This window comes from Oxyura jamaicensis, chromosome 3 (genome assembly GCF_011077185.1).
Source record: "Oxyura jamaicensis isolate SHBP4307 breed ruddy duck chromosome 3, BPBGC_Ojam_1.0, whole genome shotgun sequence".
Classification (NCBI taxonomy): Eukaryota; Metazoa; Chordata; class Aves; order Anseriformes; family Anatidae; genus Oxyura; species Oxyura jamaicensis.
The window spans coordinates 29648825-29675792 of record NC_048895.1 but is presented as its reverse complement, the minus strand read 5'-3'; the positions used below and the strand labels follow the sequence as shown (position 1 = coordinate 29675792).

The following is a 26968-nucleotide window of genomic DNA, read 5'->3' as shown; positions in this document are numbered from 1 at the left end:
GAATTAACTTATTTTCTTGACAGATAGGAGCCTACTGCTATGTGGAGTGTTCAGCTTTAACGCAGAAGGGACTGAAGACTGTTTTTGATGAAGCTATTATAGCCATTCTGACTCCAAAGAAACACGCGGTGAAGAAGAGGATAGGCTCAAGATGCATAAACTGCTGTTTAATCACGTGAGATACATTTGACAACGGCCAGGCTTACTGTGAAATTCTACTGAATTTAAATACAACGCATTAAGGTACACGGCGAACTTGTTTGAAAGCTAAAACTACGATTCTGCCTTCTACAACCAGTGAAATCCGGAGGAATAAAATCAAACTCAATGAACTTGTAATAAGAAGCCACCATGTCTGTTACAAATATTTTATTAAGACTGGAAGGTACAATCTCTCAGGGTTACATAGTCTAGAGGAAGCAAAAACTGCACCATGTTGAAACAGCATCTGTGTGATGCTACTGTGTGGAGATGCTTGGCCTGAAATACTCTAACTGAATTTGGATAGTCTTCTGCTTTGACTACATATATACATATATATCTAAAAAACAAAACAAAACCCAACAAAAAACGTTTGCACAGTCTGTATGGAATCTGCACAAAGAAATACCTTGTCTCTCTTTGCTCCAGTTATCTGCTTTTGTATGTAAGCTGCTTCCGGTTCCAGTGTATCCACAGAGGTGCAATAATCAGACCAGCCACATAGCCAAAGGTAGCTCCGAGGGAACAGGAAATGGGCCATACCTGAGGGAGAATGCAAGGTAAAAACAGACATTGAGAAAAATATTTGTGGTTTTTTGTACGTTGTGAGCACAAATTCTCAGTGTAACCTAGGTACTGAAAGACAATGCAGTCTCGTTCTGCTTTAAAGCTTGATGTGCTTTCCTAAAAATGCCAAAAGTGTAACAGTCGTACATGCATCTTCATGAACACTAAATGCTGTTGTACAGTTTTTTAATTAATACACATTAAAACGTAACCAGGCTTCTGGCTATTGCAGACATTAGTTTGATATTCCCAAAACTATGTGAAAAACTTGGAAGTATTTATATCCCATGAAGTGTTCAGCTAACCTAACTTCCTGTTCTGCTGCACACGCTGGGAAACCTGAAGATTTCTTTGTGACAGTCGGACTCGATTATCTTTGTAGGTCCCTTCCAACTGAAACTATTCTATTCTAAGTCTGCCTCTTTCAGTCTTTCCTTCCAATTTCTCAAGACATTCTGAAACTTTCAGAGGTGTGTCTAAATGAACTACTCAAGTAAGGACAGAGATTAATAGAGGGTTTTTCTTTTGGTCTTGAAAAGTAGGCAAAGGGATGAGTTTCCCTTTGGGTAGCAGAAGGAAGGGAACGTAAATTTAGAAACTGAACATTGCACCCAGTTCAGGAAAAACATTGTATTTTATAATATAACATAGAATATAAAACATAAAAATGTTGAAGACTCTAGGAGTGTTTTAATTATAAGCTCTATTTCGTAACATGAGAACAGGGAACTGACTCAATACAGCTGACTCACTTTCACAAAGCATCTAGTATTGAAGAGAAGTAATGGATGGACCCCTCGTCCCCTTTTAAATTGGTATTGATTTGCACGGAAGAAGGGCCAAAACAAAACTGCAACCATTCTATCTTCAAATGTAGCATATTTTACCAGTCAACTTACATGCTGCATTTGATGAGGGTCCCAACTAAGCTGGCAATTAAAAATATTTATTGTAGAAAAAAACTGAATTCCCAACCCTCTTCAAAATTCTCCTTTGCACATTGCAGGGTCAGTTTTGCACTTCCTGCTGTACAGTTCGTAAGCGAGTGCAGACTGCACTCTCCTATTCTTTATTTTTTAAATTAAGGGGGATTTTCCCACCTTCTATAGTACTTGAGACTGAGAAATGCACTAGACATTAAAGAATATATCCACATCTCAGTGCCCAGGCTTTTTTCCTACATCATTTTGACTGGCGATTCATGACTATCAAATGAATTTACTCTTAATGGTACTGGTTCCTCCTTTCACTCATTTTCCTAGCTGTAATTCTTCTCCATACTTCATTATCACTCAGAGAAATATATTTATTCATCTCCTTCAATCATTGGAATTTTTACTAGGAATAGGAGTAACTTATTTTGTCCTCTGCTGTTTCATCTTCACATTCCTTAGCATTTGCAGTTTTATATATTATTTGGAGGTCTTAAGGAGTGTAGCAAAGATGACTATAAACAAGGTGCCTTAGGTACTCTTTATTGACCTTGTTTCATTCTTCCATTTCCGGACATTGTCTCTCTGCTACTTGGTTTTGTTGCCAGAATGTTTTGGCTGGTGCCTCTCAAACCAAAGACTTGCTTGTTTCCATTCATTTAACAGTGGCATTGTAGATCTTCGATAAAAAACCTTGAGATGCTTTGGCATGGTAAGATATTACATGTATTTAAAACTCACATGACTTTGTGGCCTTGGCTAAACTTATGCTTCAGGTAGATCTTTTCAACTTTTAAATAAAATTTAATCAAGTTATTTCTAGCATTTTGCAGGCTATTACGTGTGTGTAAAGAACAAAGCAAAAAAACCTCCCTGTGACCCCAGCTGCTCACTCAGTAACATTTGGTGGAAACAGCAATCAAACTCTCTTATCTGCTGGTGAAGTCGAATACCACTCTAATATCTACAAAACTATGGACAGAGGCTTCACAAGTCACTGGTCTTTTTTGCATCAAATTCTCTATCTGTGAGCGATCAATGATCCTTCATTAAATTTTACCTACATTAGGTCAATCTGTAGTTGCCTATTTGCTTTTCACAAGTGTAACTAGATGTCAGACTCTGAATTTGTCGTGTTCCCATAACCCGTAAATCAATATCCCTGGTGACCCATTCACCCTGTATCTTTTGGTATTTTGTGTATAGTGGGCAATTGTTGCTACAATTAAAAGGATCTCTGTTGATTGTTGTAGCTTCTTTTCCTGACTGAAGTGCAACTTGGAGCAGTTTCTCAAGGGTTTTTCTGAATTATGTAACCGTCAATGTTACTGATACCTCCATCTGCCCTCCAAACCATTTGGTTTTTGCTTTGCTTGTTAAAAATCAGTGTTACCTCACAGAAGTTGCAGGCTGTCTCACTTAATGCACGACCTCTGAAATCCAACCCGCACCAATGGCAGCCAGCAAAGGTAAGGAAGGGTTAAAGGCAAGAAACTATACAACACTCCTTCTCACTGGCCGTGAATGAGAGAAAAGAAACACCACCCTTCTAGTGCCACAAAAGGGTACTAGGGCAGGTACATTATTGTGTTGTGTACCTTACATTGGTCAAATGGCCCAAAATAGTTCTGAAGGCAGACTGATTGGCCTTAAAACTCCCTAAGCACAGGAGTTAAAAGCCTGGATTTAAGAGAATTGCTGTGCTTATGCTATTTTTGCTAACCCTTGAAGCAGGGCAAAAAACAAACGAACAGGTGATGATACTAGCTCGGCACCTTTTATTCCTGACTGCTGGCCTTTGGACTATTTATAGCCAGATGCACTCAAGGGTATATCTAAAGAAGCAAATTATCAAAGACAGATTAAGATGCGGCTCTTAAGCCCATCAGCTGCACTGAAATAACAGTCCTGGATGCTTTTTGCTCTGTGGCAAATGCAGTGCAGTTCGTCTAAGAAAGCGGATTGCTTTCCTTTGCATTAGCTGCTGGCCTCATTCTTCTGAGATCCAATCACTTTCCACTGGACCTTCTAAAATGAACTTCATGTGCACGATCAGTCTGCTTTTGCCCTATCTTCAATATTTTCTCTTAAACTTGGTTTGGCATCCCTGACTTGGTTTAACTAAGCAATAAATGTCTACGCAGCTGACACCCGCCTGCCTTTTTCAAGAGTTTCCATTCCACTTGTTTAATGTACCCAACTTGTAACACAGCCCTTTCTCCTTCTGAGCACCACTCAGCTCAGTTTCTCCTACTTCATGCCCCTTTTTGCCGTGGGGAAGCTGACATACCCTACTCCATCACTGATGTCATGCTTGGGCTGGGGCAGCAGCAGGGGAATAAGATGTTAGGCACCGCTGCCTAATTAAACCTTTTTGAGGCAGAAGGAGTTGATCTGGAGGGAAAAATATGGGGAGCGTAGGAGGCAGGACAGAACATTCTTCAGGAAACTGTCGTGAAATACCTTGTGTATCCAGGAGCTGGGAAGCATCAGCTTACCATCCTCAGCCTAATGCAAAAACAGTTGGGCTTGATATTTTCCATGTATCAAATGTATGTGGAAACAGGCCAGTTCTAACAACTTGTATATGATTACTAGGAAGCTGAACAGTGGCTTGGCAAAAACAACTCCCCACCTACATGCTTAAGAAGCACAAAAATTGAATTTTAAGGACAGAGCAGAAGCCAGTGATTAATAGTAAACAATCCTGACTTCTGATGTTTCAATTTTCTTTTTCCCTTCTTTTCATCTGGCACTGGTGATAGGACTTAACAAGAATTTCTTTAGGCTAGCTAAACAGTGCAGAATTGCAAGGTTTCTGTTACATATAAGTATTTATCTTAAGGACAAGGACTCAGAACAGAAATTGCCAGCCTTTCAGGACATAAATGAGCTAGTTTCCCAAGTGCTCTTTACAACACCTGGGAGCTGATGTGCGAATGCTTAGTGCATTGCATGGAAAGCAGAGCATGTTGCAGGATCACAGCAAGGGAGCTCCAGCGTACTATGCACGTAACTAATTAAATCAGACTTCCAACTGCATGACAGTTTTGTCCTCTGTTATGAGTCTGCAACTTGCATCGCATGCAGCGGGAATTACATAAACACTGATAATGACATACAGGCCAGATTCTTACAGACCAGAGCAGTAACATCCCAAAAAAGTTTAAAGGATATTGTAAAGTAAGCAGCTGACTGCTGGAAGTTTAACTACATAAATGCAGTGGGGGCAATCTACTGTTTGGTTTGTTTTTTTTTGTTTGTTTGTTTGTTTTTAAGTAAACCAATCCCATTCTCTAGCTGAGTATTTTTTTCCTAAACCAGGATTTTTTTTTGTATTGTTGCTATTTCAAAAGATCCAATTTTGACTGTCAATTGGAAAGCTACGTAAGATTTTTGTTTCATTTAAAAACTGAATAAATGAGCACAAAGACTTTCCCTCTGTTTCTAACATGCCTTAAATTGCAGATTGCTTAACCTGTACTGTTTTAAAAAATTCAGTACATACCTTTAATCTATTTCGGTTGCGTAAACGTTAACTAAAAGTGTCTTATCACATTGTACAGACTGTGTATGTTGACAAGCACGTGCTGAGGAGAAGACAGTGTGAAGTTTTTTTCAGGCTGGTATTTGTAACTAGAAGTTGTTTTTGCGTATTTGTGTTCTAAAATTCTAGCAAGCATAACTGCCTTTGTCCTCACCATTAAGGTTTACATTAAGAAAACATACCTTTAAATAAACAATGGAAACCCTACTAGAGTGGAACACGCTTCTACCTCTGTTTAAAACAAGACAAAATAAATCAAAACCAAGCAAATTAAAAACAAAACAAACACCCCACTGGATAATGTCCTTTCTACTCACATAAAGCAACTTCTTTTACAACAGAACTTTTACAGTAAGTAATAGATGCTACAGCAAAAACAAGAGTGAAACTTCCTGAGTTGTGTTAACAACAACAACGTAGTCTGAAAAAGTATAGTTTCAGCTTACTCAAGTAACCACAAAGATCTGTACCCAAGATTCTTCATGGATTCTTTTTCAGGTTGTTACTGTCCAGGAGGTATCTGGCCAATATTTGGTCACTCTGGCTACATGGCAGTCAGTCAACTCACTTGAGTTCTATCAGTTCTATTTTGAGTTCTACCTATTAAGTTTTAGTATAAAGTAGGAATATACGCTTCACTGTCAGCTAGTGATACAAAAACACTGTAGACAGAGTATGTTTTCAAAGCCACTCTTTTATCAATATCAACAGATACTACAGATCAAAGTTAATGCTATGAAAAAAACAGGTGGGCATGTACACCCCATGTACACACAGTCTGCTTAAAGATGTTTTAAAATCTGGTGTCAAAACATGCAATAAAACCAGGAACTTCACTATTTGCAAAATGTGGTTATTGTCAATGATGAATGAGATGCCTGGAATACTAGTTGTACAGTATATAGAGTGTGCAGATAAGGTTTTTGTCTTCAGTTATACCATCTTGTTCTGCAACTAAATTACCTCAGGCTGTGCAAAGAAACGATTCGTCACATTGCATCTAGTACCACCTAAATGATCCCACTCTGTTTCGGTGGCGTTTTGCTTTTGAGGTTCCACTTCTCAGATGATCCGCAAAGCTCAGATCGTAATCAGAAGTGGTTATTGAAAGCACACCATCAACCTGAAATAGTCAATCTGAAAACAAAATGAGAAACTGCAGCAAAGGCAGTTATTTCCTATTTCTTTGCTGGAACTATCCCAACTAGCCCCAATCCTTACGTAACCGCTATGTATCAGAGGGCTAGAAGCAATCAGAGATGGATGCCCGACTCTAAAACTTCTGAACATCATCTGCAATAGCCTTAGGTAAGTGATCATAATTAAGCCTCTAAAATTACTCGTAAAATTTCTTAAGAATTTGACAGTAATCACAGAACACTGGCAAACACTTATTCTACCAGTCTGACATTTGTAATGAGCTGAAACATGTCTCGCAGAGGAAGTCTTGAGAAGTGTTTTTTTGTTTGGTTTTTTAAATACAGAAATGTAACTACTGTAGGGACTTGCATTCCTGTAAGACAACTGTCTTTACATTTCTCCCTTTGCTGGAGATAGGTCTGCAGAATGAAGCCCATAGCCAAGGGAGAACCACAGAGTAGGCCTCCCTGACCAACTGTTTTGCACAGTTACATTTTTTTTTTCCTGAAAATTAGCAGATGGGCAATAGATATGGTCTAATTAGACATTAAAAAGTTACTTAAAGAATAACAACAGAATAATGAAAAATGAATCATCAGGACACCAAATGACTTGCAGCAATATATTCTATAATTCTAACAAATGCTTTATGTATTTTTCATTTCCATTCTGAAACATTATTCAGACAATGAATGTCATTTTATTTCCAAACCAATATTCTGTTCCTATTAAGTATTATTTACTTAAAGTTGTCTGTTATATGCTAAAACATACATTTTACATTATTAGATTTAAATGTAGACAGGCCCACCAGTCTGATTATCCTCTATATGCAATATTTTTCACAGTATGAGCAAGGAAAATAAAGTGAAGATTTTCTGAGAAATCTGTAGTCATCTTGGTTTTGTTGTGTGTCACAAGAGGTGTGCCCAAAGAACCAATGTTTTCTTTGGTTTGTGAGCATCTAAGGATGAACCGTGATGTAAAGGGATGACTACCGTGTCATTTTTCAGTTCTTCTGTTAAGACTGTGGGAATAGATGCTAGTACTAAGACAAACAGCTGAGGACTGGGAAACTCCAGGAACCCAAAAACCTACAGTTTTGTTGTTCTTAATTGCTCTTTTAAGACCACAAAGCAGCAATGAAGTTGCATCAGAAGAATTGCTGTATGTATCAGGATGGTGATTTGGAGAACAGGTGCATACCAGAACAGCGAAGGCAGCTGTGTTCAGTACTCTGCCAGGCATGCTGGGCTGCAGCATACTGAGTACTCCCTTCCTTCCTTCCTTCCTTCCTTCCTTCCATCACGTTGCTTGCTTCATGTGGGTGGCTACAGGCCATTTGCATTTGAAGCCATTTCCATGAAAAAACTGACTTCACAGGAGTGGCTTTAAGAATAACATACTCCACTCCCTGAACTGCACTACAGTTAATTTAAAAGTAGACTTTAAACATTTTAAAATTGTCTACAGTTTAAAGTGTAGAAATTACATTCAATAAAAGCGTCTGGTAAATCCCAATCAAATGGCAATACATATCAATCCAAAATGCAGCATTTAACTTTTTCTATGAATCTCAGGTTATGTTACATTGTTGTAACAAAGCTAAATTTAATGCAATAGTACTTTTTATTCCAAATCCATATAGCACCTCCTGTATGTCAGAAGTTTTTGCTAACTTTTGATATTTCAGAGTGCAAGGACAGCAGCAGCAACCTTTTGGTTTGCTTTATGGGATATTTCTCAACTATTGTTGACCCAATTTTTGTAGTAACAATTTTGCCTTTTCTACAACACTTTCAATAACGAATTGCCTTTACATTACAAGATACAGGGGCAGCTGTGTTTCCATAACACGTTGCACCACAAACATTAACCATAACCAACAGAAACATTAGAACCAAAAATTAAACCCTATATCTGAGTGTTATCCAAACACTTCTTGAACTCCAGCAGGCTCAGTGCCGTGACCACTGCCCTGGGGAGCCTGTCCCAGTGCCCGACCACCTCTGGGTGCAGAACCTTTCCCTAACCCCCACCCTGACCCTCCCCTGTCCCAGCTCCACGCCGTTCCCTCGGGTCCTGTCGCTGTCCCCAGAGAGCAGAGCTCAGCGCCTGCCCCTCCGCTCCCCTCGTGAGGGAGCTGCAGGCCGCCATGAGGCCTCCCCTCAGCCTGCTCTGCTCTGGGCTGGACAAACCAAGGGGCCTCAGCCGCTCCTCATGTGTCTTGCCCTTCAGACCCTTCTCCATTTTTGTAGCCCTCTTCTGGACACTCTCTAATAGCTTTACGTCCTACTTATACTCTGGTGCCCAAAACTGCACATAGCACTCAAGGTGAGGCCATGCCAGCAGAGCAGAACGGGCCAATCCCTCACCCAGCTGACAGCAGTGTCCCTGATGCACCCCAGGACACAGTTGCCCCTCCTGGCTGCCAAGACACACTGCTGGCTCAGATTCAATTTGCTGTTGACCAAAACCCCCAGATCTCTTTCTGTGGGGCTGCTCTTGAGCCTCTCGTCGCCCAGGCTGTACATTTTTCCAGGTTTACCAGGATTGATAATACCACTCACATAATAAATAAGGTCTAAACCACACTTTCTGTTCTAGAGAACCATTTCCACTATTTTTTAAAAAATTTTGTCTGTAATAAAGGGTCTAAAATACGAAAACAAAAACAAAAAACAACCAAGCACTAGTGAAATTTGTCCTTATCTCAAAACCCAGTCCTGGGTCCAAACACTAAGCTATTCCATTTGAGTCCCTTTTTGAATCTGAGACAGATAAATCCAAAATTGTAATCCTCAAGATTTCTGGATTTAGACTAATATAAGAAACAGCTAATGTCAAAAGTCTGACAGCTTAATACTTTGTTTATGCAGATGCGTAGAATTAATTTGGTTTTGACTGGGTTGTGATTACTTTTGAGCCTACGTTAAGATCTACGTGATTTTTTCAGACCTGGTTTGGGGCTTAATCTGTAGGTGTTCCTGTAAGCATACCAGCTGGATTAGGTTCTACACAAAACACTTCCAACCCATGTCTTTCGGAGGAAGGAGTTTTGGTTTTGATTTTTTTCCTTCTTTAAAGAACCTCTTTCCTCAACTGTGTTACGTACATAACTATGTTATGTATTTTTTGTGATCAATAAGTCAGTGCTTGGATCAATCACTCAGTAGATAGGCACTAAAGATTTTCTTTCCAAAGCAAGCAGATTTGCAGTAACAGCATAATCCTTTATTAGGACCATTTTTCTTTACTTTAGGCAGAAGGCAACACCTTAAAGCACCTCTTCTTTTTCATTACTGCTGTGAAAGAGTCTAGCATGAGCTTCTGTAATTACCTGACATCAGGTAGCAAAAAGAATACTCTTGCAAAAAGAGGTTTTGTTGCTTGTACCCAGAACTTCAGAGAAATGACAGAGGTGTTTCTTGGCTCTAAAGATTAGAGACAGCAATGCAGAGCTACAACATGCAACCCAGTACCTGTGTTATCGAATTCATACTCGGAGGGGACAGAAGGAGAAAACAGGCATGTTAACCCTTCCAAAAAGTTCAGTGTTTCCACGAAGCTCATTCATACATGTCAACTTGGCTGAAGTAGGAAGCAGCGTTTCTGGGCAAGTACTGACAATGCAAGGCCAGGACACTTGCACTTTTTTTCCCCCCTGTGCCTTGGTGACCAATACTTAAGAGGTCACCTTCAGGAAATAAAATAAAATATATCAATAGATGACTGCAGACTTCTGAGCAAATGGATTCTCTAAACAAGCTACTTTAAAGGAGGCTCACTTCTGCCTTCAAGATGTGTTGCAATTTTGGTGCTTCACTTTGTCAGTCTTCTGCAATAATTTAATTTTAAAAACCTTTATGTTTTATAAAGAGCTTCTTTCATTTTCCCCTATACAGCAGATCCTAAAAAAAAATTAGCACTTAAAACCATAGTTTTCAAAGACCGTGGAAGTGGCAACCTGCACGAGTGATAAGCAAACTTCTCCATTCATCTGAGGTCTTGAGTTGCTCAGATTATGATTAAAGTAATGATCAAGCTGTTCAGACTCAAAAATGAATAATAAGATTTCTTCACCCACCCCATGATTTTAAATCCTACAAGGAGAAGTGGGGATGGGGAAGAAAATAAGGGAACATAAAGAAAAGAACACAGCAGTAAAAGCTCTGATCTAGCTACAGAAAAAAAAATGCTTTTATGCTTGAGTTGGTAGACAAAAACTCTCCCCTGATAACTTTGGTACATCAGAAACGAGGGTGGAGATGGTAAAAGGAAAAGAGAAATACAGACTTACAGTTTTTGCTGCTTCCTGAGTTCCTTGGGAAGCATTCATGCCCAGAAATAGCAACAAGTTATGGTATTTGAGGTTTCTGCAGATGCTTTGCTGCTCTGAGGAGCCAGATAGTATCTTTTTAGATGTATAGATTCCAGAGCTTAACTTTAGTCAGTTACATTTGGTTTGTATGACTTTGAAGGCTTTTCAAACAGAAAAAGCCAACAGACCATTACCAAACTTGTGCCTCCGACTGTGGAGTGACAGAGGGAATGGACAAGTAAAAAAAATGAACTGTACTTAGTTATCTGTTTTAAGCTATTAAATGTCTTTGCTTTGTTAATCAGAGCTTATTGACTTTAAGTTTTCCTTATACCATTGGTGCATAAAAGGTGAAGTTTTCATACACAGAATATTAGCTAAGTCTGAGATTTTGTGTGTGTGTACACACATGCATGTATTTTCTTAAAAGACATGAGCAGTCACATATGTGGGTGCTATTCATTTATCTAAATATGGGTGTCCAGTGCCATTTTAGGTATCCTACGGTTCAGTCTAGTCTCCACCTACTGTTCTGGAAGGTGCTGCGTTCCCTTTTATGTCCCGTGCAATATCCAGCAGTCCCATGTGAGTTTCTGGATGTATCAGACGGCACTTGATATTACAGTTAAGTTACTAAGTGTCATCCAAACCTCATGTACGTGGAGTCACTCTAGTCCTAAATTCTGATCAATAATTATTTTCTGAATTATTATTCATACACAACAGCTTAACCCCAGAAGATGAAGTTCTATGCTAGGAAATGCAACACGTAGTGAGTTACACCAAGCAAAGAGGAGACAGAGTGCATTTTGGACTTTTTTTTTTTTTGACAAATGTGAACAAAGCAGGGGAACAGACAACATGCCATTATATGCTTGTATAAATGCAAGTTTTCATCAACACTTACATGGATTGACTCACAGCACAAATGACAGTGAGTGAAGACACAGACAATTTTAACTGCAAGCATGTGAATAAAATAAAACTTGCCAGATGTGACAAGCCATTTTAAAATCCTAGCTGAGCAAGAAAAGAAGCACTTGTCTCTCATTGCAAAAAGGTCATTGCAAGAAGAGATGAGGTTGCATTTCAATGAATCCCTTGGTTTTCTGGATGACATTCAGGGAAGTCCAGCAACAATAAACTAGCTGCCAACACTAGTGAGTCTCAATGTGAGACTGATGGTGAAATAACTTGTGAAAATAAAACCAAGCTGTTTTAGAGATGAAAACTTTATTTTATACTTAAGGGATTATTCTACTCCTCTAATCTTATTTTTGAAATAGAAATGTTAATGTCTCTTTACACTGGTGTATAGAAAGGCTGATGGTATAAGGCTGTTCTCTACTTTTGGAAGACAAATTTCTGTTGCAGCTCTAAGCCACAACGCTTCTACACTATCCAAGAGAAAAGCATTGCCTGCTATACCGACTTCTGAAAGAAACCTTTGAAGCTGTCTGCTTAAGAACAGGACTGCTAGATGCTACTCGGCTGACAGTTTATGAGTTTGGTAACCTGAGGAAAGAAAACATCCGCTGAGGATTGTTAGGAAAAATTGGTACTGGTATCATCATTTTATGGCAATTGCAGATTTTGGTTATATTTAATAGAATAATTTCTCTATGCCAAACAAAACATGAAGCACAGACGTGAATTTAGAAAAACAGAATCTGCAATGCCAGCTTCACATTTTTTATTGTGCAACTATGAAGCTAACCCTTGCCTTCCTCTGAAGTCAGAAGGTAAGTTTTCAGTACAGTGCTTTGGCTGCACCATCTGCACAAATCAATCCAAATCTACTTTAAATGCATTCTGTTAAGTGCTTTTATGGAAGATAGAGGGGAACTAAAACACACTAGGAGAGCATCTTTCCTTCCCTATCCATAAGCAATAAAAGATGCCAGACTGAAGGTAGACAAACCTGGAGCCATCTTTATCATTTCACATTTCTCTTCCTCGTCTAGCTTCTTCATATCAAAACCCTTACAGCTCTATTTCATGAGAAAATTTGCATGCCGCAAACATACTCATAAATCTATAACAAAAAAAATCTTTTAAGAAGGGAGGGCAAAAATTCTGTGTTTTACGTTCTCATTCTGTAAGCACAGCTGTTTCTAATGGCATTTGAAATGTTTGGCACAACCCTACAGAAACAGGGTATGAGTAAATCCAATATACCTGTACAGTTTCAGAGCAATTTTGTGTAGCTTGCAGAACAATTTTGTAGCTTTATATCCAGAAAATAAATATATTTATGATAAACGTGTAGACACTAACCTGCCAAGGTCGATCCCAATCAAGAGGAATAGGAAATGCTCCAAACCAAGCTCCTAGTATACTGCATGTTGTAGTAATCTGTAGACTGTTTTCCCAGATGGAGGTAGCTCTGCAAGAGAAGTGTTACAAGATTTCAAGAGCAGCAAAAGTCACCAGTTCAGAATGTTAGATCTGATGTCTTCCAAGATTTTTGAGATTACAAACAAATAATATATTTGATAAATAGCATGCAAGTTTCTCCTAACAGGTACACACTATATGTAAAATGTAAGTTGCATATTTTAACTATAATCACAATCTTTCTATACCACTCATTAAGGAGATTTTTTTCCCTTGAGGTGTTTACTGAGCAAGCTAATTTATTTTACCTGAAAACACTCCTATGGAACTTGAAACACCACAATAACAGCAAGTTAAAATATCACAAAAACACCACGTGCATTGCAAGGAAAAACAGACGTGAAGGGGTAGTATGGGATCACAAAGTTCTTACTCTATGGCATAGATATGTTGTTACCCTTTCATGCCTAAGACAATTTCAAAGTTATAAGAGAAGTCCACTACGTTAATATTGCAAAGCAAACTTACATGAACTGAAAAGAAACACTGCAAAGTAAATGTAGCCTGCATGTTACAGCCCTTATGCCACACTGCGTCCCAGTTCAACTATGCTGGCAGCAGGATATATTTCTTGCATGCTGAAGACTTACTTTTGCATTGCCAATCATGGTGCATAGTGTACCACAGCAGATATTAATGAGTTTGGTCTTGAGTTTATAGCCTCCTACCACTATAAAAAATTTTTGAAAAGTTGGATTTCCACTTATTAGATAAGCTCTTATTGTCTGTTATCAGTTTACCAAGGGATTGCTTTGCTTTCCTCAAGCCATGAGCCTTCTGCATTCTTTGTACCAGTTAAGAAAAGAGAACAGCAGTTCAGAACACCATAGGGCATAGTTCTGAGAGGCAGGAGAACTGGGTTCAAATCCCTGCTCCAAATCTGTAAGAGGAGAGATCTGAATCTTAGATTTGCTATATCTTAGACTATAAACACAATAAATACAACTTTAGCCAACTGAGGAAATAATAATACCAAAAAAAAAAAAAAAAAAAAAGGGCATTTTTATGGCTAGAGGTCTAGACGGCAGTAAACCCCAAACTTCACAAGTGATGTTTAGGCTACATGACAGGAAAGCTTTAAACCTTTAACCCTTGTTTAGAAGAGCCCAAAATTTCACACTATTTCTGAGTACCTGTAACTCACTGCTGCATTTGATATTTGACAGAAATACGATTGTAGGGCAAACATTTTCTGTTGTTTGCAAGATAAAGGTCATAGAGATTACAGTATTTATAATTCAATGCTAACATTTGGGGGTAGAATCAGGCACTACTTCTTCTACATTAACCCCATCCTGTAACTTATACTAGTAGATTTAAACATACAATTCTATTTACTTTTTTTTTTTTTTTTTAATATTTAGAAGTCTGCACATTGAAACTTGTAAATTATTTCCAGAAGCTGTATAACTGAGCAGGCAGTTGTGAGCCAGCAGGGAGAAGAGAACATTCACTACAGCCCTGAAGGAGTGAAAGAGCCAGGAGAATATACCGAGGACTGACTGAGGCACATTTATACCTCACAAGACATCCTATCTGGTGAAACTACACACATCCTGCTGCACCATATGGAGGCACCAGGCTGAGTCCAAAAGCAAAACAACAGAATTAGCAAGGCACAGTGCCCGAGTGAAGAACAGCCACTGGTAGTCTGGCAACAACGTGAGCTTCTCATTCATCATCCACTCTGCAGCACCGACACAGGCTACCCCAACACAGCATGCCATGTCCTCCAACATCATACCACAGTAACAATGTTTTGATTATTCTCTTTTCTGCATGGAATGTCACCTATCAGGATTTTTACAGGTATTCATTGACGCATCAGACAAATCCTTCTTTTGCCTTTGGAGTAACAGTAGAAAAATCTATGAACTTTATGTTTTATAGATTTCTGTATTTTTAAACCATAAATAAATGAGAACTGAAATGATTCTGCAGGTAAGACTAGTGATATTTAAGATGATAAATTATCACTAGTGGCATAAAGACCTTTTAAAACCTCAAATCATTATTTAATCCCATTAATTATACAAGTTAAGTGCTGTTCTAACACTTGAATTAAGGGGCTAGTTAACAAAATAATTTATTAAGACAGCTCCTGGACAGACAAGATCTTGAATTTCTGCACCGTGGCAGTACTGAAATACAAAGCAGTACAGCACTTTGACAATGCCCACCTTTACAACGGGCATTTCCAAATCTGTGAGAGTAAGCAGGACACAGTAAGCGATGAAATGAGAGAAATGAAAACTGGACAGAGCCCTAAAGTTACTGGTTTATACTATTTTTTTGGACAAGCTCCGAATAGAATCTACTTCCCACCCAGGTAACATCTTACAATTGCTCTGATCCCAGAAACTTCAACACAATTGCTCAGATTAGGGACTTGAAATATATTGTCTTCAAAAGGAGGAATTAAAAAGTAATAAAAAAATCAGCAATTGAAAGCTGATTTCTTCAAGACTTTTACGTGGGAGGCTATTTTAGCCAACAACTACTGAAACACCATTTAAAGTCTCCTACTTCCATTAGTGTCAGTATGCCTTTCCACAGCTTTTATTTCCCTGTATCCACTCACAGCAGCACATGATAGCATATGATCAATGCCATGACACTGCATGTCAGAACAGTGAGTCCAGAGACAGCCAGAGTGGGCAAACCCCTTCTCAAACATAAAATCGGTGAACAGAAGCGCCCTATTTACAGCCTACTTAAAACTCAAGTCTTAATGATGCAGAATGCACAAGCTTCCTTTTCTCACACATTCTACATGTACAGACTCCTCAAGCAAGAGCAAATTGTACTTAAAAAAAATCTGATTAGAGCTTTTATTTCATTTGGTTCAAACTTTTCAAAAAGTGCACTCAGTCTGAAAACATGAAGCATGTGGAATTTTCTGCCCAAGCTACAACTGTCTTTCATGCATTCCAACAAAACTATGTCTCCCTCATCCACCAACATCCCAAACTCTTCTAGTACAAGCAATAAGCCTGCAGTGTCACAGATCACGTTATCCTGAGCTGGCACGTGTCACCTGCCCCCTGCAGGTGAGGGGACTTAGACCAATAGACTGATCTTTTGGTTTTCTTAGTCATCACTTGACTAGAAGTGCTGCAATTAAAAATAGAGAAAGCTAAGAACCTCTGCATAAAAATACATGCACTTCACAAAATTATCCCCCATCTATTTACAGCAGATGACACAATTGTACCATAGCTATTTCAATGCCATAGGTTATATACCATGAGTTACTTGAATGTAACATTATGAGTAGTCCTGCAAGGAGATATTAGGCCTAACAGTATTTTCATACAAAACAAGTATCCAAAGTAATAGCTGGCTAATTAATATTAACATCTATCACTTGTTTACGCTTGATACATCACGACAAACTCTTTTTAGATGCCCAGCTGTGTTTTTCTGTGAAGGCAAAAGCACAAGCACATCCCAATCTTTTAAATATTGCCCAGGCAAATAAAAGTAACAAAACTTAAGTGTCAATGATTGCTTCAGTCTAAATTGTACTCAGATTTTTTGTAAGCAAGTTATTTTTTCATTCTATACTACTTAGTTCTTAAGCAGACTTTCTGGCTTGCTGTCTCAGTGCAATTCCATTCAGTGAACTTGTCTTTCAAGGCAAACAGCCATGCTCATCTTACCTGACTGCCCTTTTCCTCCGTTCAACCCGTCCTACCTCATTCCAAACGGTTAAGTCAGAAACAACCTTGTTTCATGACTACACTCAGCTAACACCTAAGTGCAAGACGTTCCAACTCTTTCACGAGGTCAAATGAAAAGCCAACAGAATTCTTTGTAAAAGAACATCTTGCTGCAATCCATAAAAAAAATGCTGTAGTATTTCTTGGTAGTCTATTTTCGTTCAAAGGGTAGTCTAACTAAACATCCTTATTAAATACGCATTTTATTCTGATAACATCACATGGACACGTACAAGGTGTCACAGCAAAAATGTCAAAGCAAGACAACCCTGTTTCCTATGCAATAATTATACTGAAATAACACTGGGATCCAGACTAGGCAAAAAACAGACACACATTCAAAATCTAACCTAGCACAATGACAGACTGTTGTCAAACATCTGTGACTTGAATTCACCTATGATTTCCAGTTGCAAAACTTCCAAAGATGTCTACATGAATCAGCAATGATTTGTTCTGACCAAACAACTCCATGCTTTTATTGAATTCTTGCAAGGTGTCATCTCTATTGCTCTATTCACTCCCTCCACCAACAACAAAAAGCAAGCATAACCAACTTGGATAAGCATTTAAGATAATTTCCAGTAAGCTGAGAACTGAGATAATACAAAAAACAGTACATGAAACAACTACAAAAAGGCTATTTTTGACTTTCTCTACACAAGTTTAAAACAAAAGCAACTCATTAGGTCAGCAGAACTATACAACTTTTCTTTTGAGATGAAACTTGGCCCTTATGAACTGTTAGAAGGGAATGAATGCTAAGATTGTATTATTGAACTTCAAGCATACGTAGGGCTTCTTTACATTTCACAGTCCCAGCCTTTCAACATTCCTGTTATTTAATGAGTGAAAAAAGGCAGAAGAGGTAGAATACTTCTGAAAAATAAGTTATCCTTAATCCATGGTAATGATATGGCTTTTACTAGGTTAAAAACAACAAAAAAGCTTATTTTCCTTTAAACATACTCTTGAAAAAAATGCTTGAAAACTCTGACACTGAGAACAGCCCTCTCTGAAATTTGAATGGCAGCACAGATAAAGACTATGTACGTAAGAACATAGTAGATTATATAGCATTTTCACAATTACATCCAAGTTAAAAATACTGTTAAAAGTGTGTTTGTTCTGGCTTACTATTCCTACTGTAAACACTGTGTTTATAAAGGTATGATTTTCCCTATGCAGTTCAGTCACAAGACTCCTTTCTATTTAATGATCATCATACTGGCCAGCAGAATGGTTTTACATCACTGAAACGCTCATTTGATACTTTACTTCTTTCAAACAAATAAAGCAAGATTTAGTCTCTGGATACCAGATGTAAAAAGCCAGTTTTCTGGTCACCAATTGAAACCCATAATTTCACTTGAACACGTTTTTAGGGTCTTCAAAACTATTAATTTTGTCAAAAAAGCTTTCATAGGCCCTGAATTACAAAAGTGAAAAAACACCCATAATTCAGGAAGCTTCTTATTTTTTTCCTTTCTTTTCAAAAAAATATGATATCTTATTTACATTAATTCACTCTATTCTAAATTTTACCCGGGGTGGAAATGGAACTTACCCATTTTTACTAAATACCCGTATCCAAGCTTGTATGTTTGGTCCCAGCATACATAAACATTGTAAAGTAGTAAAGGTAGACAGGAGAACTGCAAACAAAAATGTCTCAGTCACTGACCTACAAAGAAGCAATATAACAAAATAAAGTGAGGTAAATCTACCGTTGTTTTTTAAAGAGCTCCAAGATTTAGGAAAACAACCCTCTCAGTCAACTTGTGAAAGCATGCATGCTTTCTTAAGCTTCATGTAGAAGAAAAGTCTTTTCTTCTTACTCTAAAACAGTAAAGATAAATAGAAAAAAAATCTGGTATCTGTTTGTTACCTCAACAAAGACTGCAATGTAGTATCTTATTTAAATGTCTGATACCTGCAACATTTTAAAAAATACATTATATACCTCATATATAACATCAGTTCTGAAGAACTCTTGGATATTTACTTCATTATTCAATTTATTTTTCTAGTTCGACATTGTGGAAGCAACCATGAACCCAAACTAGACAATGCCATTGTTAGTCAATAATTTATCATCTCTCTCAGAAATCAGTTAGGTTGCTTCATGTTTCTCCTATTTTCTTAATCATCCTTAAAAAATAAAAATACTAATATCAAAAGGATGAAAGATAAGAAATATGCATATTTTAAAAACTTATGGGGATATGACTAAATGAAATTTGGAAACTACTTGTACCCGTAAATATAACAAATATTATAGTAAAAGTGTTTGTAACTGTCTCATGAAACGTATCTCCAAATACAGAGAAATTTTAAGAGCTAACTTCTACAAAAAGACAGACATCCTTCTCCCCCCAGCCAGGAGCTTATCTTTAAATACCCAATGTACCAGCTAATACACAAGAACTTATACCAATATCAGCAAGGAGAACTCCCCCTTAAAGCGTTTAGAGAAAAATAGGGTCTTCTGACTTACTCTATGAGAGGTGCTCCATAAAGAACAATAATCGCATGAAATAGTATGCAAGACATGAAAAAGTATATACAGCATTTTAGAAATCTGGATATCTAAAAAAGAGCAATAAAATATCAGAATAATGTTTCAAAAGAAGAGAGAACATAAGTAACATACCTAGCCTATATCTTATCAACAGCCCTGCACACTACCTATTTCTTTAGATATTCTAGTTACAGCACAGCATGATAACAGCATGGTATATGTGCACACAGGTTTCCTTATGTTTAATACTTTAAATAATGAATTACAAATGACTGCACTCATTCCATCTAAAATGTTTTCACCCACCTTGTAATATTAAGACAAACATACAAAAAATACAACTGGCAATGACAAAGTGAACAAGAGATAGTTTTATCAGGTATTTTTACGTGCTTTACATCTGAGCATTACGTCCATTCATTAAAAGGCATCTTTTACAGAATGTGAAAAAGTACTGAAAAGCAAGAAAGTACCTAACATGAAAAAGACATGCAAAATCAAATATAATGTGTAAAGCTATATGAAATAAAACCCACTATGTTTTGAACTTGGCTTCTTAAATTCTAAATCCCTTTGAAAAATGCTCACGACTTCTCATAGATCTGCAAAACACCGGTAACTGTCCGTGAATGTAAAGAACAGTTTCTGGGTACTCCCTGTATCGCACAGAAGTACAGACACTGGATAAATGTTTTGGTTAGGTCTGTTCTGGTCAGGTCACCGATGGAAACCCATAATCTCACTTGAACGCTTTTATCATATTTCTTCTTTACGCTAGGCTGGGATGAAATCTCACCTAGAACATGATGCCCACTTCACTTTCAAATCACAGATGGTTAAAATACTTGTTTTCCATGATGATTTTGTGCATTTTACGTCCCTCTCTGTCAGCAGGATATTAAGGCAGAAGTGTTACATACGAAGCTGCTGCTTTCTGGGATGTTTGCTTAACTCTTCACCACCTAAGAGTGTTTGACTTTGTCCAACCCAGCAGCACGCAGAGAGTGCACAACTCCCAAGCTGTCCTCAAGGGACTGGCTGTGTGCTGCTCTGCATTTGCCCTCTTCAAACCTATTATGTTGGGATTCATACCTTTAATGCTTCTGTTACAGTCTGCAACTAAAAAAAAATATCTCCTAGATGTATATTGTGTGCTGATTTAGTCATCCATAGCAATGCCATCACTGCAATACTTTTTTCACTTTGCTTTTTAAAGTTTACTAACTTGTTTAAGTCACTTATACCTCAAATCCTACACACAGGTTCTCTTCTTTTTGGAATGATGTCCAACCTTTAATGACACAAAGGACAAGTGTCTCCTCGTAGCGCTGAGGGTCAGGCCTGGACTAGGAGATGCCCTCTGGGTCTGTCACACTTTGTCCTGGCATTTGCCAGCAAATTGTTCGTGGACCCACGGCCAGGGCTACAAAACACAGCGTGTGGGCAAGAAACGGGCCGGGAATCGCTCACCCAACGAGGTTGCTTGCAGGTAAGGAATGAAGTAGATTCTCCATTATTTTCAGGCTATTTAACAACAGGTGCTGCACTCGGCTCATTCATGGAAAACAAGCATTCGCCACCAAAAATTCTACCTCTTTTTTACTCATCTGATTAGTTAAATGAAAGAATTAGCTTCCCCTCTATTTCGGCTGGTAGTAACTTAAGAACGAGCTTACCTTGTTAGCCCAGGAGCTTCTCTTAGGAGACAGGCTTGGTTTTAGGACTAAACACAAGATTACACTAAGGGTACCGACGCAAACAGAACAAACGCACAGCCACGTGAGGTGCGTCCCCAGAACCGTGAACCCGTCCAGGAAGAAGGCTGGCACGACCGCGCTCAGCACGACGGAGGCAAGGCAGAGCAGGTTGGCAGCCCCCAGCCTCCTGATGTCGGCATCCCTCATCGTGCTCCCTGCAAGACAGCGAGCGGCACGGGCTCACCAGCGGCCATTTCGTGGCAGAACGGCACCGCCGCCACTGAACCCCGGGCACCGCCGCCCGTGGGCCGCCCCAAACCCGAGCACCCCGGGCCGGGAGCGGCCTCTCCCGGCGCCCTTCCCCGCTCCTCCCTCCAGCCCTGGGGTCCCGGCCCTATCCTTGTCCCTATCCTTGTCACTACGCCCTCCGGCTACTTACCGCGGCCTCACCCCCGGCCCCGGCGCCGGGGCCGCCCGGCGACGGAAAACGGCGGCGGCAGCAGCTCGTCAGCTCCGGGGCGGGCCCGGAAGGTGCCGGTTGTTGTGAGGGGCAGCCATGGTGTGCGAGAAGTGTGAGTGGGGACGGCGGCGGGCACGGGTCCCGGGGGGTCCCGGGGGGGCCCCTGGGCGGTCCCCGCACCCCTCCTATCCCCCTCTGTCCCCTCCGGGTGGCCGCGGCCTGCGGGCGGTGGCGCGGCGCTGTTTTAATCTTTTTTTTCCTTCGTAACGTTTCCTTCCGTAGGTGAGAGGAAGCTCGGCACCGTGATCACACCCGATACGTGGAAGGACGGGGCGAGAAACACCACAGGTGCTGCGCTCGGCATCAGCGCTTGTCTCGCAGAGAGCTCGAAGCCGGTTCCCTTCCCCAGCCATCTTACAGTCCTAAGGCATAAATCTGCGGTAGTTTATCGGGTTAACTCCCAGCTCCTGTAATTTCCTTAGCATGCTAATTTAATACACTAGGGATTTATTTGCCGTGACCTTTTCGATATTGAACGTGTCCAGTTTTGCCCCTCATACGCAAGGGTGATGTGCTGGGCCCGGCAGAAGGCAGCCTGGTGTCCTGTGCCTCCGCACCGCTGTGTGCTTTACCTCCCTGACCTCCCTAGCACTGGTGTCAAAGCTGCAAGCTAAGCTTCTCCCACATATTCTTGAAACTGGGAAACTTACTGCTTTGTGGTTTTGTTCTTTTTGTAGAGAGTGGTGGCCGAAAGCTAAATGAAAACAAGGCATTGACCTCAAAGAAGGCAAGGTCAGTATGTAAGCCAGATTTCAGCTAAAATGTCAATTTTCTGCAGCTGACACCTGGTTTCTGTAAAGCTGGGACCTCCTCAAAACTCACCCGAAATACTCCTTTAAAAAATTCTTTGTGGGGGTTATGGCATGTTATGACTTGGTAAAAGTTATGTCCATACATATTTCATGGCTGCTTTCTGATGAATCAGAGCCTAGGCAGCTATATCACTGCAGTCTTCCCTAAAAGTGCTAGGGATTGATGTTTGTGTTAGGAGAGGAGCTGAAAAGATTTATTTTTCCATTCTAAGATTGCCTGTATGATCTCTTGAAGATTTCTTTAATGGCTGGGATACATATTCTAATGTCTAAGATGCATTTTTAGTTCTGCTTTTATTAATTTGGTCTTCATAATGCAAGAAATCTCTCTTAATGGGAAAAGAGGGAGTTTTTCTATAGAGTTTGTGTAGCCTATTAGAAAAGACCTTTGTATATTCCTTTTTTTAATCATGTTATTTGGTGGAGTTTCTGTCCATTCCTCTGGCTTAGACTTTTTAGGATGAGGCAGAGGAAGTACCTTTATTTCAAGGTACATCAAGTACTTTTCCTTTTTTTCCAGGTTTGATCCTTATGGAAAGAACAAATTTGCAATATGTCGGATTTGTAAGAGTTCCGTCCATCAGCCAGGGTCTCACTATTGTCAGGGATGTGCCTATAAAAAAGGTGAGTTTCACTGAATATAATATTAACATAGTTTAGTTTGAAATTAGAGAGCATGTGAAACTCTTGAATTTGGCCTTACAACTGAAGGCTGAGATGAGATGTAATTGCTGTCTTTAGCTAGTAATAGGAAGGTATAGAGAAGATGAAGACAGGTTCATCTTTTAGGTGCACAAAAATAGAAAAAGAGACAATGGACACAGGTTAGAATGCAGAATACTCTTCATACAAGGAAACCAATTATACCACGAGGCATCCATAGAGCTCATGGAATTTCTACTGGAGGCATTCAGAGCTTGACTTGAGAGGTCCCGTGCAGCCTCATCCAAGCTGGCTCTGTTTTTAATGGGACAGGGGCTGGACTAGAGACTGCTGGAGATACTTTTCAACATAAGTCATTCTATGATTCAACTTATTTTAAAATGTTTCTGGTGTCTAAAGTAGTAGAACTGGAAGAAAGCTGTAAGTTTAATCTTGGCAATTGCATAGCAAACTGTTACCTAGCAAGTTTGATTTCTTTTTTCTTGGTGTAAAAATAAACTCATTTGTTTGTTGCAGTTGCTGTTCTGCCCCCTTCTCCCCTATACCTTTTTTGTAGTACCTAAATCTAAAACTCGTAATACTGGTTTAAAAAAAATACCCGGTTTTGATAAAGCAATAGACTAGCTTATTTTTTTTTTAAAAAAAAAAGTATCTGGGGAGTAAAAAGGAAAAACCAACTATGTTGTAAAAGTAATTAAAAAGCATATCTGAAGACAGATTATGCTTATGGATGTCTTTGATCCTCATTGTATCCTTATGCATTCAGTAGCTTGAAATAAGCTATTGAGAAGTTCATTTCTCAAAAGGGAGTCCGTGGCCCAATTGTGAATATACTTCATGCATTGAAAGGCAAGGTTGGCTTAAGATAAAACTGAAAAATAAGAATTTAATCATTGTCCCTAGGAAGCAAGACATTGCAGTACATAATATATAAAATCTTTCTGTACTTACGAGTTAATGTATGAAAGTGCTTAAATTCTGCTTATGCCTAGAAGCTCTCTATCTCCTGTATTCATTAAAAACCTTCAATATTTATTTTAAAAAGTTCAAAAGTTCCCTTGGCAACATAAAAATCAATTTCAGCCAAGTTCGATTTAGAGCCTTAAGGTTATAAAATTTTACCAGTCATCTGGGTTTGAGTAGATAAGCAAAAGGGCTCAAACTTTTAATTCTCTGAGGGGGAAGAAAGAACAACATGAACTCAGTCACATTATTAATACTGAAGAACCCCCACAGACACGGGTTGAACCAATTGCTAGCTGTAGAACCACAGCTAACCAGTAGTACGTTTTATTTATGGAATGACATTAATTGCTCTATAACTGTGCATAGTGTCACTGAGTCAGTAGTTTAGCAGTCTGCTGTAGGAGTGTTGCCTTTTCTAGTTGCTAGATGCTCACCAGATGGCTGCCTGAATCACATATGGTAGAACTTTGTTCTTTCTTAAACTTATCATTGTTTTGGGTGAGCTTCAGGATTTCATCTTTGCCTGCTTGTGTATCCTTCCAGGTAGAAACCTCATAAAATCAGAACTTAATCGTAAGTGCTTTAGGTTCTAGTTCTGACCATCAGCGACTGAGGTTGTGGCATGTTTCTTGAAGCGGGTGCAGTATTACTTCTTGGTGCTTCAACTGTTGCATAGCTCTGACATCTAGAGACCTAAAGTTAATTAATCCTCAGTGTAGACCTGGAGTGAACAGTGTGAGGGCTAGATTTTGAACTCCAAAGTAAATCTCATGGCATGTTCCCCGCTGTTCTCTTTCCTAGTGGACTCAGATGTGTGTCCAGTCACATGATGTCAATATATAATGGCCCATGATTTGGAGAGAGGCAACAGAAATAGTTGTCATGATGTTTTTTTTTGTCTGCTGATGAACAGTCTTGTAAAAGGAGATGTGGTCCTACTGGACAGAAGACTTGGCACGTTTCTGTTTTAGAATAAGGGGGAAACACTGAAAAACTCCCTCCTCTGCCCCTGCAAAACTTGTGTACTTTTTGCTGCTCCTGTCTTCTGGCTTGCCACTCTTTGGGTTTAGGTCAAAGTCTTCTGTGTCAACAGTGGTCGTCTTCACTTCAACTCTCTTGCATTGTTAGTGTCCATTATTTCTCTCTTCTGTTAGTCTAAATAGTTTATTTCTATGAAACTACTCAACTTTCTCAGTTGTCTGAAGTTCCCCACGTTAATCTTCCATTTAGCAGTCAATTGGCTGATGCTTATATTTCCTTAGCTTAGCTACTTTCTGTCCATCTCAGGCTACAAGACTTAAGAAGTTTAATAATACTTTTTTTTTTTTAACTTGTTTGCCAGATGAGAGCCTTTCCTGGCTGCCCTCCAGTATTCTAGCAAATTACAGAGACTTCAGGTGCTGTTGTGAATCATAATGGTCTCAAAATAGAGCTTATTTTTTAAGTGGAAGTATTACACATATGCTGCAAATACTAATTTGTGTTAGGAATCATATTACTGCTTCCAAATTATCTATATCTGGTGAGGGGGAGCACATGCAGGTTGTCAATGAGCGCTCATTTAAGATTTAGTTGAAAATTATCTTTACAAAAACATAGAGGCTATGTTTTTGAAGAAAAAAACTTAATGATTTTTGAATAATTTACACACCTTTTGTGTGCTTATAGGCATCTGCTCAATGTGTGGCAAGAAGGTCTTGGATACGAAGAACTACAAGCAAACCTCGGTCTAATTATATTAATCAGTCTTTTCATGAACTTTAAGGTATCTTTGTACATTAACCTTTCTCTAAAACCATTTGTGAATATCACTTTCTGGAAGATAATACATTTACTCGGAATGAGATGAGAGATAAAGACTGCCTGATTGTTTGTATAGAAATGTACATGATATTTGATTTTTGTTGTTTTAGCACTGATGTTAACTGATATTTAAGGTAATGGTTTGCAGCAACTGCTACAGTTCAAAGTGACAGGTTGAAATTATGTTACCATCATAACGGATCCTTGAGATTAACACTTTCATTGTTCTGTTGCTGCCTCTGGAGTCTTTTGCTTGTCTGGTAGTAATGCCTTATAGATGCGTAAAATATGAGCTTATTCCACTTTGTGGAAATAGTATCTTTGTTTAGTTATGCATATTTATAATTCCCCTCATCCCTATGATGTCCTGTACTTTGAAGAGCTACTGTTCAGAGTTTGATTCAATTGTTCTGTTGAAACAGTAGGGTTCTTCATATTGCAGATTGTGAAGCCACCTAAATGCAGTGTGTGACTCTGCCAGTTCGTACTTCTGCAGTAAGACTGATGAGCTATTCTCCTGGCAAACCCTAAGGAGTTTTACGTACAGCATTTGGTGGCCCAAGGCAATAAAATAATGAGCATCAATTTCTAATTCTAGGTCTCTGTCTCCTTATTTCCTAAGTTAGTCTGGCTTTTAAACCCTTGTTTGTAAACTGACTCTTGAATTCTATGATGTAATTGTTTATACACATGTCAAATTTGAAAGATCAAAACTGGCTGCCTTTTCAGCATTTGTTTGAGATAAGACTTGAAGCAAGCATCTGTGAACATGTGAGGCTGAGTGTGACTGCATTTCTTTTGTCTTTTTGTTAATTTCTACATACGAAAGCAATTTCTGTTACGAAGAGTAATAACTGTTTACTGTGCATGCAGCTGATAGGAAAAGAATATTGCTCTAATTCTTGGTGGAGTTTTAATTAGACTTATTTAAGTGTTTACTCTTCCTGCCATATCTTCTTGTCAATCTCTTAGGGTTCTGCAACTTTCTTTCAACCATAACAGAGAAACTATCAATGGGAATTTCCCTATGAATAGATATTCTGCTTTAGGTTTCTTTTTGTTCTCTTTTCTAACGCATGACTAATGGAGACTGAACAACCACTGTTCTTTCTGTATGTTAGTGGGAGAAAATAAAGAAAGAGTACTGGTGATAAAGTTA

The 26968-nt window shown here is 38.9% G+C and overlaps 3 protein-coding genes across 10 annotated transcripts in view; 2 read left to right on the top strand and 1 right to left on the bottom strand.

Annotated features, from left to right (window-relative positions):
• Nucleotides 1-2946, top strand: part of RHOQ (ras homolog family member Q) — a 19739-nt gene extending 16793 nt beyond the window's left edge. The window contains exon 5 of one of the 2 annotated variants that reach the window (XM_035322786.1): nucleotides 28-2946. In XM_035322786.1, the coding sequence (XP_035178677.1) occupies nucleotides 28-60 (33 nt within the window). In that variant the 3' untranslated portion in view covers nucleotides 61-2946. Of the gene's footprint in view, nucleotides 1-23 lie in introns of both variants that reach the window. The other variant, XM_035322785.1, reaches the window with a different exon arrangement.
• The window catches only part of PIGF (phosphatidylinositol glycan anchor biosynthesis class F), a 26817-nt gene extending 5288 nt beyond the window's left edge, over nucleotides 1-21529 (bottom strand). For 5 of the 7 annotated variants that reach the window (XR_004749751.1, XR_004749752.1, XR_004749753.1 and 2 more), the window contains exons 1-5: nucleotides 21025-21291; nucleotides 19325-19416; nucleotides 18395-18511; nucleotides 12986-13094; nucleotides 611-744 (exon numbers count right to left, since the gene is read on the bottom strand). Coding sequence is in view for 4 of the 7 variants with exons in the window: in XM_035322782.1 (XP_035178673.1) it covers nucleotides 631-744; nucleotides 12986-13094; nucleotides 18395-18511; nucleotides 19325-19416; nucleotides 21025-21252 (660 nt within the window). In the remaining 3 variants the exon portion in view is untranslated. Of the gene's footprint in view, nucleotides 1-354; nucleotides 745-5023; nucleotides 6352-12985; nucleotides 13095-18394; nucleotides 18512-19324; nucleotides 19417-21024; nucleotides 21293-21510 lie in introns of those variants that run through there. The other 2 variants (XM_035322781.1, XM_035322784.1) reach the window with 2 other exon arrangements.
• CRIPT (CXXC repeat containing interactor of PDZ3 domain) lies at nucleotides 21499-26968 on the top strand. The gene is made up of 5 exons (XM_035322787.1): nucleotides 21499-21617; nucleotides 21788-21853; nucleotides 22243-22297; nucleotides 22898-23001; nucleotides 25675-26968. Exons 1-5 carry the CDS (start codon nucleotides 21602-21604, stop codon nucleotides 25737-25739), a joined length of 306 nt encoding a protein of 101 aa, XP_035178678.1. The 5' UTR covers nucleotides 21499-21601; the 3' UTR covers nucleotides 25740-26968.

Excerpts from the sequence above, each read along its gene's own strand:
- CRIPT (XM_035322787.1), top strand. Across the intron at positions 22,298-22,897 it reads TTGACCTCAAAGAAGGCAAG|GTTTGATCCTTATGGAAAGA; the intron begins GTCAGTATGTAA and ends CTTTTTTTCCAG. Across the intron at positions 23,002-25,674 it reads GGGATGTGCCTATAAAAAAG|GCATCTGCTCAATGTGTGGC; the intron begins GTGAGTTTCACT and ends GTGTGCTTATAG.